This window comes from Opisthocomus hoazin, chromosome 2 (assembly GCF_030867145.1).
Source record: "Opisthocomus hoazin isolate bOpiHoa1 chromosome 2, bOpiHoa1.hap1, whole genome shotgun sequence".
Lineage (NCBI taxonomy): Eukaryota > Metazoa > Chordata > Aves > Opisthocomiformes > Opisthocomidae > Opisthocomus > Opisthocomus hoazin.
This window is the reverse complement of record NC_134415.1, coordinates 73,530,166-73,545,318: the sequence shown is the minus strand read 5'-3', so window position 1 is coordinate 73,545,318 and position 15,153 is coordinate 73,530,166. Positions and strand designations below refer to the sequence as shown.

Here is a 15,153-nt window from a genome sequence, read left to right as displayed (position 1 = left end):
AGCACTGCTCTGCTTTTTCTTACATCTAACTGATCCTCTCCCCTTTTCCCCCCAAAACTGAACAACCAAAAAGGTGCCAGTACTGCACGTTTACCACTGTCCATCAAAAGAATTAGAAGAAAAAACCCAACAAACCAAAACGATTTAAAAAACAGGTTTTCTTCATGGAAAACTCAATGTGAGTAAGTCATTTTCAGTGACCACCTCTCATATGCTATGTTAAATTGTATCTATTGTTTCACTTATACTAGATACATTCACAGGCTACAGGAGGTCTAGGGCTGTGGAAACGAAGCATCCTGTTCCTTGACCTCAGCAGTACATAATCTTTCCAGCGAGCAACAGCCACGCTAGTTCCAAAATATCCAGTACATAATTTCAGTTTGCACTGAGAAAGGCTACTTCCATTAGCTGACAGACACCCTTGAGAAGCAAAGGTTCTGTTATTGCATCTGTCCTTCAACTCCATCTGAAGGAAGGGTCAGAAGAGAAACATGTTCAGAGACAGCAATCTCATATCTGAGTACACATCTGTAACCCTTTTTTTTTCTCTTCCCCCAGCCATCTCCAATATCCATTCTACAGATACATTAAAAAAAAAATTCAACTCAGGTTTTGTTTTTACAGCTGACATCACAATTACGTGATGGACACAGGACCAATTTTCAACAGAGAAAGAAAAGGTAAGCTTCTCTTCAGGTGTCCATGTCACCTCGGTAATAAGCGAGGAGGTAAACAAGAGGTCAGCACAGACAGAATAAAACCTACAGCTACAGCATTTTTGGCCAAAGAAATTGTACATTCTTTAACAGTGCTAAGAATCTACTAGACTTAATTGTTCATGCAATAGCAACACGCCAAAAAGAAGACAGGAATGATATTGCACAGGTTAGACAAGGAAACACAACCGCATCAAATCTGAACACAGACAGCTTCAGGGAATTGAAGAAACACTGTGCTGCCCTTCGATCCCTGGTGGCAGGTATAAGGAAGCAGTCGTGCGTTCCCACTCATACAATGTACATACAGGTGTTTGCACGGCTGCAGAACTCTGGCCATTCAGAAGTCAGTGCGAATACTGTTCATCTCCTGGCACTGAAGCAGAACTAAAATTTAACATGTATTTGTCTAAACTGCTTTTAAAACCTCCGACCAAGGTGTGTAAAAACCACACAACATAAATTCTGAATATTCACAACGTAAAAGATGATGTTCCTAAAACATCCAATAATGATTTCATGACTTCCAGATGTATCCTGCCAGGTTTTTCTATTAATTTATATATTGCTAAGTAAGCCAACTACTGCTTTTTCTGCACAGGGACATAGAAAACTAATTTATCTGCCCTCCTCATAAGTGCTTTTAACATACTAAGAGATTTGCATGACCTCTGTCTTTTCAGCTTCAGCCAGTTCCAATTATTTCAATCTGTACTTGCATATTACATTTCAAAGTCATGATCTCTAGGTGTGCTCTAGAATCCCTCACGCGTATCTGTCTTCCTCGGACTGCAGTGCCTGTGCGAGAGGTACTACACCCAAGGACTCACCACCTTCAACTGACAAAGATCATCTTCTGTCTTGTATAAATGTAACTCAGAGATCTTTCTCATATTTTTAACCTCTCTTGTGAAAGAGGACTCCTATAATTGCCATACTGTAGCGCTGAAGAATACAGTTCAGATATTCCCCATCTTCTACTCATGCTCTTGATTTCTTTTTTTCCAAGCACTGGAAATAGCAATTTATGAATTTCATTCTTTTCATTTTTCATCTACTTATTCTGATACTTTCTTTCACAGTAAGTTGCACATCCTGAAAGCTACAGTCTGACAAATCAGATATCCACAGTTTGGTAGATGAATCTCTTTTTTCTAAATGACAACTTAAATTGAACACTCCCAATGTATTGTTTTCCTTTTTTTTTAAACCGCTAACACAAAATATTTTGTTTCACTGTGAAACTAAATGTTCTGCTCATTTTTCAGTTATATAGTCTTTTACTTCAGTTATCTTTAATATCAAATATACCATTTCAAACAGAAATATTACAATACTTCATCAAACACATTTGCAAATCTTTGAAACTTCATTTCAGCAAATTTTTTGTTAGTCAAAGGGTTTTACCCTAGCTTTCCCAGCTGGTTGTCATCCACAAAAGTGACAATCTCCATTCCATTACTCCACTTGTTAACGATAAGCAACAGAATTGCTCTGAACAAGAGAACACACAGGTTCTTGGGATATGCTTTTCCAGCCCAAGAGCAATACTACCTGTCTACCTGAAAACATATTTAAAACAACTGGGCACCCACTTTTTTAGATTTGATTGCTGTCTTACAAAAATTGCCTTGGGAAGCCTGGAACAGTATTACCAAAGTTAAGATACAGAAAACTCCCTTCTTTTATAACTACACATCCTTTCCTCTTGTCAGAAAAGGCAATAATCTTTTTTTATTTTTTTCTGGATATTTATAACAGACTATTTTGTATTCTACAGTCAGTTAGAATTTCTGTCACTTCTGAAAAATCTGTATCTGCTAAGGAAATTCACAAATAAGTTCTAGTAAGTACATCTCAAGGATACAGTAAACATGAACAAATACAAAGAATTATTTATTTACTATTAGCCATTCATCAGATTTTTTTGCATTGTCTATGCAAATTAAAACCTTAAAACAGCTTCTCTGTGTGAATTAAACTGCTTTGCCTACATAGTTCTTCAAAGGAGTCTTCAGTCTGCACACATTCCAAATTGATGTTCAGTGTGGAAACCAACTATCCTAAACGCTATCTATTTCACACACCACCAAGCTTTGTAAACACAGGGATCTGAATCACAAAAACAGTGTACAAAAAATTTTTAGCTTAACCATACTGTCTTGCTTCAGTTACTAGAGAGATGATATATTTATATCACATGAGCCACCCACCTGAGATGAGCCAAAAGGTTAATCTTGAAGTTTGCATAAGAATTAGCTTACTAAACAGAGCTTTGCGGATTGACAGTTGCACAAAGCCAGAAAAACAAAACCAAACCAACTTGTTTAGCAACAAATGCAGCCAACAATAAAAAAATCCTTAAGTACTTATGAGATTACAATCTGGAGGACAGGGAGTGGGGGGCGGGGAGGAAGGAAAAAAATTTTAGAAATCGACAAGAGATGCTTGTTTGACATCTAGACTGCTTGCAGCTTTGTATGTACCTTGTCTGCATTCAGCTTTCCTAGGAATTTCTGGAAGATAGCACTTTGGCAAAGGGAACGATGAAAACATTGGCCAAGGATATGGATCACTGCCCTAGAAACAGGATCAGAAACAAATTCATTTAGGAGAAGAATTAATACCATTTGCTCGATTAACACACAGGTAAAGTTCCTAGAATTATTGACCATGCACCAAAATTATGCTTGATAAACAATTTGCAATGAGATGCTCAATAACTGAAAAAAAAAAAAAAAAAAAAAAAGAGAAGTTAAATGATATGAAGTCCAAAAAATCATTTGAGCCAGAATTTTTTCCAGTGTATACCACTGGCAGTTTTGATTTTACAGTTCCTTTTTTCAACCAAAACGGAAATTGCAGTTTTTATAAAAATAAAAAATAAAAAAACCTACAAAACTGTATTTCCGATTTCATACACTGATCTAGCTGTCTTTGCTGTGCTGACAGTAATTTGCATTTCATCTTTATGAGACTGACAGCCAGCGAGAAGTAGAACATTTATAGGAGTTGCTTAACAAACACTGTATTGTTAGAACATCGATGAAAGTTCCAGGTATTAGATATTGCAGATGAAACCCCAAGCACGGAAAAAACATCAAATAAAAGGAAGATATAACACATGGAAAGACAATAAAGAAAACAAAGAAATAGACAAATTGCATTCACTTTTATAGTAGGAAAACTAACATCAAAATTGAGCAATATAAACATTAAATATCCATATCCTAGGCACACGCCAAAGCCCAGACTGTAGGAACTATGTATTTTTTCAGTGTATCACTTCTTAAAAATTTTAGCACTTTATAAAGGCAAAAGTAGACTGGTATTTCTTAATGTTAAATAATTTTTCACATGCTGAATTACCAGCAAAAATATTCAATTAATGACAGCAAGAGTTATGGAAAGAGAAACTGTTAAACTTTATATTCTAACCTTATCTAGTACTCTCAAAGGCAAAATCCTTTCCTGTGGTCCTCCAATCAGATTTATCCTTACAAGAACATGGTTTCTCTCCACTGACACACCATCAATTATAAAATCTCTGGGAAAAAAAGAAACAAAACCCAAAAAACTCCAAAAATCAGAACCACTTTGATTTACCAACTGTTTATTTCAGAAAATTTTAATGAGCAAGGATACTTTGAGAGACATATCAGAGTTAAAACACAACTTGGGAAACACATAGTCATAAAGAAATAAAGAGAAATGTGAAGTATTTTGAGATGTTTGCAAGCATTATGCTAACTTTGTATTTCCCTACATACTGCTAATCGAAACACCTGAACAGTTACTGGACACAAAAGAGTAGAAAGCTTCGCAAGCTTTGTTATGTCCACATGCTTAGTAATTTGGGCAGAGACAGTTAACAGACCATCAAAATTCGCTCCCTATTTGGCCTACCAGCAAATTTCTGCTATCACAAATAAGCAGAGTCATTCATAATTTAACACACAGCCAACCCGCTGTCTGAAGTCACTGTGTAGCCCAAGACACAAAAATATGTAAAAGGAATAAAAATCAGGCTTCATACACCAAGTTTCTTATAACTTTTTCTTTAGTAAGAAAATAGAAGGTTTCATCCTCAAACGGTATAGAACAGTCATCTGTATCTGCTGAGATTTCACCCATACTGTTTGATTCAAACTTTGTAATGGCCCCATACAGCAGACAATAAGACAAAAGTTCTCAAAATCTAGCATGCTGAAAGGACAAAACATCTGTGACTAAATGACTGTCCACTTCTGTTCCAAAAATACACTTTTCTCTTTGAAAGGCTGCATTGCACAATTATATTTAGAAGTCAGCAATAGAAAGTCATAGAAGTTGGAGAACTGACTAAATTATAAATAAATTTAAAAAAACAAAAGCCAAAAAAAATACATACTGATGATGCCTTTAATTTATAAACACTAAAACAATACCCTAATTTTATACTATATACATAACATAAAAGAGTAATATGAAAATAAAAAGCCATATTTACATCCACAAATCTTGTTGTTTTTTTTAAGAAAGAACTTAAGATTAACACATATAAAAATGAGAAAAATATTTGCTTTTTTATTTCCTACACTTTTGAGATGGGCATGGGAGAAAGCACAAGACTCTTGTGTCTTCATAATTTCAGACTGATGACAAACCTGCACGTAAGTAAACTTACACGCATTAGAAGCCAACTTGAGTGAGAGCATTTGTATGTTTAAAGCCACTAAGGTATTGACGCATTTGTTCTCAGGAGAAAAGTCTGATAGTCAAAATAACATTTACATCAGTCACTTCTTACCCGGGTCCTTCTGAAGTTTCTGTGACATTTTCCTCCTGAGCACTTAGTAAAACTTGTGACACCTTATACTGAGTCTCCAAGAGCAAAAGGGTATTGAGCTCACAGCAGAGCACATTTAACAACCTGCAGGACACATTGAAATGATAACACATCAGTCAGGAACCCAGTAATGCAGAGTAAGACAAAGGCAAACGTGTTTATGAGATCTCAAAATGGGAAAACAAAAACAAAAAAAACAAAAAAAACTTGAAGTGTCTGAAAAAGCAGACAGAATTGGGTCAGGAACACTCTTCTATATCCTTTTTAGCCACTTTAGCCAAGTGGCACAGCCCTGAGCAAACAGGGAATGGTTCCCAACAAATTTTTCATGTGCACTGAACAATCAGAGAAAACATTCCCTGGTCAGTTCATTCTGCTTTTGAGTTTATATCACAGAATAACAATAATGACACAGACTTAATAAGACATTCCATGTGAAACGTGAAGAAATTATACAATATTAGGCTGGTAAGGCAACTCAGAATCAGGTTGTCCAAAGCAGGGGGAAAGAGAGTGAGATAAAAATACGTTTTTCCTTTAGAAAACAGGCTTTTAAGCGCTTCTGTACAATCAAATTTAACACAGTTCAAAAGCAATAAAAGACAGAACATGTAACAAAACCGAAAATCTGCTGTGCCTTTTTTTATATCAGAGAAACACAAAACCAGGTAAATGGAGTTAATAATCACAAGGGCACACGACAGCACATTACATAACATTTTTTTTTATAATCTCAGGGCAAATTAACAGTGAAAGTATTCCAATATATTTCATGTAAACCTGATGCAGTTGCAATACAAATAATTTTTTTTTTTAAACCAATCTATTCATTCTAACACAGCAACAGAATAATTTCAGTGAAGGTTTCCTGTTCATGGAAAATAACATGACTAAACATTCTTGTTGCTATTTTTATTTTCTGTTTTATCACAGTCATAAACACAACATAAATTAAGTCTGATCAGCATTATATTTTGCATTCACATAAGACTTGATATGAACTAGAGAATATATATTGCTTGCAATTTGTAGTGTGTTAGTCAATGCTTATTTTCGTCTATAAAATTCCCAATATGCTTCTATTGACTATAGCAAAAATTTGCAAGCCATTCTCTGGATAATTGAACACCTGCAAATTCACACAGTTGTGGCCAAGGATTAAACACTCAAGATCATAATATGTCTTTTTTTTGTCCCCTGTTGCTTTTTCAATATAACTTGATCTGCTCAGTTTCAGTCCTCTTCAAGTTTTATTTATTTTACATTAACTATTTCCTGACATGGATTTGTTCTCAGTACTTTTCAAAATCACAGAAGAAGAAACGACAGTTCAACTATATCTTTTTTTATTATATAAAGAAAAATTTAGAAAAAGAGCACTGAAACCATTATGAAGATGGACCACTTCTTCTGTTAAATATGATAACTCTAAATGGCAAAAGAACCTGTTTCCAGTGGTTGAAAATAACCTGGGAGAAGACTGATGGCTGAGAATGCTTATAACATCTCCTCTGGTGCACAAGGCAGAGCAAAAAGATAAAACCAACCATAAGGAAATAACATTAGGTGGAAGGGATAGTGGTAGGATAAATGGCAAAATACGCGAGCTCTAACATGAGCAGCTTCTGCTGGGGCATTCAAAATTTTCATCTACATGGAAAAACCCATTTAAAAATGCCACCACTGTTAATGCTAATATTCCATTGCTTTACCTTCCAAAGTCATAAATGTACAGACTAAAGTTTGAAACTAAAAAAAAAAATCACATTTTATAGTGTGTATAGTTGTAAGCATGTTTGAACATGGCTGTGGTGTCCTTCTTTTTTATTTGTTTTTAATTGTGTTTGGAATACAAGAATTAGACCAGACCACCCAGCTCAACAGATGATCTACAAGGAGTTCATGCTTATGAAAAGGTATAAAATCTTGACAGACATAATACAATAAAATCAAAGCATATCTTTTTGAGATATATTTAAAAATTCTGTTTTTAAAGCAGAAGATAGAATTCCCAACCTAAATCTTGCTGAACATTGGAAGATATGCTTTGATGCAAGGTCTTGTACCTGAAGAGGAATAAACCCATGCCACACTTGGGCTGGGGACTGATCAGTTTGCAGACAACGATCTGGGGATCCTTGTGGACAATAGGTTGAACCTGTGACAGCAGCATGGTCTTGAAGGCCAACAGCACCCTGGGCTGTGTAAGGCAGAGTGTTGCCAGAAGGTCATGTGAGGGAGGTGACCATCCCTACTGGTGACGTCATACCTGGAGTACTGGGTCCAGTTCTGGGCTCCCCAGTGAAAGAATGACACGGATGCAGTGGAGCAGGTCCAGCAAAAGGCCAAAGATGATTCAGGGCTTGGGTCACCTGACACAGTGAAAGAAGCCAAGAAAGCTGGGAATGTTCAGCTTGGAGCAGAGAAGGCTCGGGAGATCTTGTCCATGTGTAGAAATACCTGACAGGAGGGTTTTGAGAAAACGGAGCCAGATTTTTCTCAGTGGTAGCCAGTGAATGGACAAGAGGCAACGCGCGTGAATTGAAACACAGGAAACTCCATTTTAACATAATGCGACGATGGTGAAACAGTGGAACAGGTTACCCAGAGATGTCGCAGGATCGTCAGCCTTGGAGATATTCTAAACCAGACTGGACACAGCCCTCAGCAACACTCTCAAGTCAAACCCACTTTGAGCAGAGCAGTTGGACTACACAATCTTCAATCTCCCTTTCAATCCCAATTCTATAGTTCTGTGAAAAATACTACTAAGATATACCATATTCCCAGCAACAAACTGCAATACAGATAAAATAAAAGGTTATCTAAAGACAGTCTTTTACAGAGCTGTAATTTTAAAGAAACTCAGAAAAAATCAAAATACATATCACAATAGTGAAAATGCGGTAGTAGTAAGTAATTTTGTTTCTGAATTCTGCATTTCCTGTCCTATGTCATCCCTGTCTTTCTTGCAGGGTGCTCCCTGGATTCCTCCCCTTCAAATACAATTTCACAACTAATATTTCGCTGTAGAAATCTCTAGTTTGAAAGAAGGTATGCGAACTAGTACTTGCATACTTATGTAAACTATCTCCTTGGTTTTGGTAGATGGACTCATTAATGACTCCTTCAGTTACGGCAGAAGGTCCTTCACGGGATATAAAACAGCTAGTAAATAACTCCAGCTGCTAAAAAAAATCTTGTTGATTTTTATGTTGCCTCTCTGAATTTTTTCACCTGAAAATAATATAATTAAACCATCTATTAATTTCTCCAAGCAGCTAAAAACAACCATCATGAGGACAGCTTGTACTATATTTCTGAACATTTTTTACTATAAGTTTCTTTTAAGAACACAAAACAATACGGTGTTCCCTGTACTATCCTTTTCTCATTTGTCTATTTTTTTTTTCCCCAACTTCAAGTCATACCTCTCTCAAACACCACCTTTATTATGGTAAACCCAATTCTAGTTTTCGGCAGTTCCCACTATGCTCCCATAGACTATTCTTCCTTACTTCCATAACATGTGTTCCTTCCAAAGCCAATCTGATGCTCTGTCCTCCCTTCAGGGATGCCTGCAAATGCTCAGCTGGCAGTGAAAGGTGCAGGACACTGTTCCTGGATACAGCAGTTGTAGCAGTCTGTGGTGGGTTGACAGCAGCCAGCAACTAAGCACCCACCCAGCTGCTTGCTTGCTCACTCCCCACCTCCCACAAGCAGACCAATGCCCAGTCAGACTCCGAGCAATGGCTACTGCCAAGACCAAGCCCCCACCCTCACAATTTTTTACTACTGAGCATGATATTATACAGTATGGAACATCCCTCTGGTCAATTTGGGTCAGCTGTCCCAGCTCTGTTCATTCCCAGCCTCTTGCACACCCCTAGCCTACTTGCTGGGGAGCAGGGGAAAAAAGAAAGCCCTGTTGCTGAGCAGTGCTTGCACAGTGTCAGCCAAACACCAGTGTATTATCAATATTGTTTTAGTCACAAACACAAAACACAGCACCATGTGGGCTGCTATGAAGAAAATTTACTCCGCCCCAGCCAGTACATATAGTCCTAGAAAAAGAAGGTAAAATTTCATGCTATAAGAAACTCCATCCACCACAGGGAAGATAGAAACTGGCATATCCAAAGTAACCTATACTGCAATCTCAGCAATATATGTGTTCCGGCAGCGTGCAGTGGTTAACCAAACCCAAAATGCTTGCATCTATGCTGCCTATAGCGTGTTCCAGTGATGTGACTGATAACTGTAAATGTAACAAATGTAACATGTAGGGGATGTTATCACTTCAGGTGGTCAGAAACAAGTCTTGGTTCTTTGTGAATATTGGGATGGTTGAAAGACAAGGGACTCCTGAATAATCCCTTTAGGCACCTGGGCCTTGGGAGAACAGGTATGCAAACTACAGAGATAAGGAGGCTGCAGGATAATCTGAAGACCCCCGCCAAGAGACGCCAAACAAACATGTGGGACGGACATTACCATATATTAATGAGTTCTCAGAAAAACCATTACTATGATAAGCATTTCTTACAAATGTAATGAATATGTATGTTAACATAGCATAAATACCTAGTAACCGTGTCTCTTCGGTGCACACGTTTGGAGGAGAGATCCCCCGTGTGCCCGACGCCGCAATAAAGAATACCTGCTTAATAGTCTGCCGGCTATTGAGTCTTCAATTCTGGCTTTTCACAGCATCATGACCCCAAAATGGTGGGCTAAACTGGTCTTCAGTAAAAGGTTTTCTTTTGACTTGCAGTTATTGCCTTCTTACAGATACAGGCATGGCTGACTCAGGGCAGTGCAAAACACACAGCATGACATTTGTAGAGAGCTCAGCTATGAGACAAGGCAAGGTCTGTCTTTCTCACATAAGTGGAAAAAAAATGAGGGCTGGAACCTCTTTGCAGTAGCAGGACCTCCTGCTTGCTAAATGAATATGTATACCAACAATGAAACCCAAAGGAAAGTTTCATTAAATAATTCCGGTGCCGTCATCATAGGGGGCAGCCTCAAAACATTTAGCATCAGAAGCTACATTACCAATTTGATTTATTCTTTATTATGCTTTGAGTAACAGCAGGAGCTCCAATGAGAACACTGATCGAAACAGCAAGTGGCAATTACTATCAAGTGTGCCAGACCGGCAGACAAAGGCAAATGGCTAGCCAAAAAAAAAGAAGCCAAAAGCTACCTAGTTAGCATTAGAACAGAAGGGGCACTTGCAAGCTTCAGCCACACAAAGCTTTGCGGCTGAACAAAGGGCGTTAGTAATGAGCAGAGAGAACGTGCCTCTGCATGTGGTCGTCCTAAATAATCAAGATGTTTAATCGTCCCACTGAAGGCAATGCTTATAGTGGTTTTGAAAAATACGAGATCTTCTGGATAGAGAGTATTTATCAATACCCTGAGTTACACCTCCGATGCCTGGGGTGCTGGAAGCTACTACCTCAGGGCAGTCAGCGTTCTCCCAGTCAGAAAACTCGGGGACTGATGTATTCCTTACAATGTTTTCCACGTGAAAAGATTTTCAAAAGAGCACCTACAGCACTTTAGCTACCCAATGTACTTACAAATCACATGTAATGCGATTGCTAATGGTAAAAGAGTTTCCCTAGCTAAACAAAAATGTTTTTCATGAGCACCACTTGCCAGACTAGAGGATTCAGACATGAAGCAGATTCTAAACTGCATCAAGTGAAGCGTTTTAGTTTCCCTCAGTGAAGGAAAAAAAACACCAAATATGTAAGTGACATAATCCTATCACAAAATCTGCTGTTCCTATTTTATTAATTATAAATTGTTTTAAATTAATAAACCTACAAAATTCTATTAACATATAAACTAACAAAAAACTGAATTAACTGTATAACTACATGATGTGGAAGCATGCCAACATAATCCTGTTGCAAACCCCCATCACTACTAATGCAGACTCTGTCTTATTTTACGTTTGGATTATTAAACAGGGATCAAAGATTTACAAGGCATGTGCACTCTCCAGTGATCACTGCTGCAGAAGTCTTTTCTCTCACACACATTCAGCATGTGCACTTGGAAGGAAGAAGTCTGTTTCCAAAGAACTGTATATCACTTACTAAACAGAAAACACACTTAGAATAATAGAAAATTGGTCACTAATTATTTAACTCAATCAATTCTCCTTATTTAATTGAAAAAGGCTAATATAAAGTAACTGGAGGACTATACAGTCTTTCATGGTGCCACCATAAGAATTCAACTCTGCTAGATTCGGAGGAAGAAATAAATATCGTCAGGCTCAATTGCTCCCCTCTTTTCCCACACTCATCCCTCCCCTCAAGAGGGGGAACTGTGAACATGGCTTTCTTCCGTCCACAAAGACATGAGGATGTTGAATGCCACAGGACGTGGTATGAGAAGAGTTTCTTCAGTACATCCAGCCAATACCACCATAAATGCTGTTGCAAAAGTAGATGTATCAGTCATGCAAACGTTAGTGATCAAAAACATTCATCAGTGACATTAGACAACAGTGTTCATGGGCTATGACAGAGTATTTAAAACAAAGACGTGGTAAGCAAGAGGTACAGCCTTGTTTCTGGCTCTGCAAGGAAGATAGAAAAGAAAACATGAAACTAGAAAAAGAATGTGATGTTTTTTAAAGGAGAAACTGAATTTGTTTAAAGCCAGTTTTAGATAAAAAGTCTTGCTTCAATTTATAATGAATGAGATTTTAAAGAATTATATATGTCCACTTTCTAAAAGCTTCTGCTACTCATAATGCTTTGTAACAAAGAGAAGGAGAAAGAGGGGATAAATCTAAACAGCATGTTGACCTGAGGAAAAAGAGTGATCAGGATTCATATCTTCTACCTTTAGAAAACAAGGTAACTAATACTTCTTCCACTGTGTTGCAATCATTAAAATTACACATTCTCTTGATTAGCAATACACATAATGTAAGTACAATTAAGGGAACAGACTATTTCATATGCTGAAGTTACTTCATTATTAAAATACAATTATATATAAGAGGGTGTGTTTACAATGCAGATGGAAACACAATGGATAAGAATGCACTGGTGTTTATTATCTCTACTTTCTAAACTCACAAAGTTGTCTCTTGGCTATCACGATTGTTCATCGCCTAGCTCCTGTAGGATTTAATTCATTCACCTGGACTTCACTGGAGCATACTAGATGAAATTTTGACTAATATGTATTGCTTTGAGGCAAATTTCAAGATACCAATTGATTTTGATGTCAATATAGCACAAGTCATTTAAGTTCTCTTTCCTAAATCCTTCTCCTACTAGCTTTGCAGGCCAACAGAAATAGACACAACGCATTTTTTTCATTTTCTGCACCCATTCCGCAACTAAGAAAATGAGTATTCTAAGAGAAAACACATTCACCATGACATTTTATATATAAAAAAGTGAATATGTCAAAATATTTATTACACCAATCTGAAAATAACAAGAAATATGCTTTTTCTACCTGTAGCAGGCTCTGCAGCTCTACAATCTTGAGGCTGATATTGATGAACCTGTGATTTAGACTAGTATTTACAATTTTCTGTAATTCCACAGAAACATAAATGCATTTAGAAGATTCACACAGAACACTATAATAAATACTCCTTTTTCAGCCTTACCTTACACAGGCCTAAAATAAAGCTATTTTTCATTGCAGTTCAAATTACAATTCTACAAAACAGGTTATCTTCAGATATCTCTAATGCCAAGCAAGCACATTCTGTCTTTAAAATTAAACAGTCCCAATTTGCATGTCTGAAGGAAAAGTATTTTACCCTCAGAGTTTTCCAGGTATTTTCCTGTAGAAAGCCAAACTCTTGAGCAGAGTGCTGTCCTTGTTGCTTGACGCCCACTAGCATGAGACATTTCACCAAACAAGTGTGGGACTAACAAAGCTTCTTCTGATTCGCAACGCATATACAAAAGATCTTTCCATCTCACAATATTTAGGAGTTTTATTGGCTTACAGCCAAAATAAGCCACTGGGGAAAAAAAGGGAAGAAAAAATTTCGATGGTGGCATAAGTATACAAGAAGGCCAAAGAAAGAAAGGGGGATTTTTATCTCTTTAAAGTATTCAGATACCCGTTACTGCCGTATTATCATATATCCACAAAAAAAAGGAAAAAAAAAGGGAAAAAACATTTTTCCAGGAACAGTATATCTTATAAACATACCCTGTTAAGCAAGGGGAATTTTTGCAAAGCTGCCCGTAGACCAGCTCTGATCCCCTCCCACTGCCCAGAGTCTATGCCTATTCCCAGTAACGCAGTTTCTCCCTCTGTTTTTTAGGCAAGCCAACACTGACCAAGTATCTTTGAATTTATTTTGGAGTATTGATCCTTTTTAGGGACAAGAGGTTGGTTATCAAAGGTAAAAATTTGGTATTTTGCCACACGTTAATCCAGCTAACACCACAGGGTCACTAACATTCACAGAAAACTCAGTTTCTGAATAGGGGAAACAGCAATATGTAAATGCCTGAATAATGCTTTAGGCAGAGGCTTTGAAAGTATATATTATGCATATATTTTCTTGGCAGGCTGTAAAAACAACTCATGGATGTATTCACTGTACTGAAATACTAGATAAATTACCTTGATGCCATATAATTCATCAGTCTGAAAGAAAAAGTATGTTACCACTGATTACTTAATTCCTTTGTTAACATGAATTACAGAGATTCACAGAGTTTGGCCTTGAAGTGGAGGTGGTGAATATCTCCAGTGTCACACCTTTATGAAAATTGGTCCTTCTCACATTCAATAACTTATAAAATAAGACTAATGGGTACACTTGTATCAGAGAAATAAAGTTGATCACTAAATTAAGAAAATTCTGTGTTTAGCATGTTAAAAATGTATTACTCTGATTACTGTTGTGAATTCCCTTTCTCTAGAATTTGTGCTCTCACGGCAATTTAAATTCAGAATCTTCTAAAATAGAAAGACTATTGAAATTTTTTGCATCAGTTCCTGTGCATCTAGATTTTTAGGCTGTACAAAAGAGTGGCTGAGACAGCTTTCAGTATTCTTTTATCAACCATTATTGGCTGATTGAGAGACTTCCTGCTTCTACATAAGCACAAATCTGCTCTGAAGTTGAAAGTTAAACCAACAGTTTAAAAATCTTTCTATACAAGTTAGGAACTGTCTATATACTTCCACTTGTATATTCTTATCTCCAACTTCTTGCCTAAAATCACCTTTTAATAATCAACTATAATTTTTTATAAATCAGGTGAAAAGGACCTTCAAGTCAATACATCTCATCCTAGAAGTACACAGTAGCTGCAATTAAAGAAATACCAGATCATTGACTGTGAAAATACTGAAGAAGAATCCTAGGCCGTGACGCTTCCAAGATAAGAATTACAAAAAACCAGATTGGCACTGGGCTATAGCTTGCTGTGGGACTGAGTATTTTACCTTGATCACACAGGACCTAGTCTGTGTGACTGCGCTCTATAGAGCATTCTTTATAGACTCAGAGACACTGGCTATGCAAAACCATGACTAGCTTCCCTATGTTTTCCCTTCGATTCCTGCTGTACACATACTACTTTTCAGAGC

General features: G+C 37.1%; 1 protein-coding gene across 4 annotated transcripts in view; it reads right to left on the bottom strand.

Moving 5' to 3' along the window:
- The window catches only part of TBC1D32 (TBC1 domain family member 32), an 87,704-nt gene that overhangs the window by 32,728 nt on the left and 39,823 nt on the right, over positions 1-15,153 (bottom strand). For all 4 annotated transcript variants that reach the window (XM_075414146.1, XM_075414147.1, XM_075414149.1 and 1 more), the window contains 3 exons: positions 5,509-5,631; positions 4,158-4,266; positions 3,206-3,299 (listed from right to left, as the gene is read on the bottom strand). In XM_075414146.1, the coding sequence (XP_075270261.1) occupies positions 3,206-3,299; positions 4,158-4,266; positions 5,509-5,631 (326 nt within the window). The remainder of the gene's footprint in view (positions 1-3,205; positions 3,300-4,157; positions 4,267-5,508; positions 5,632-15,153) is intronic.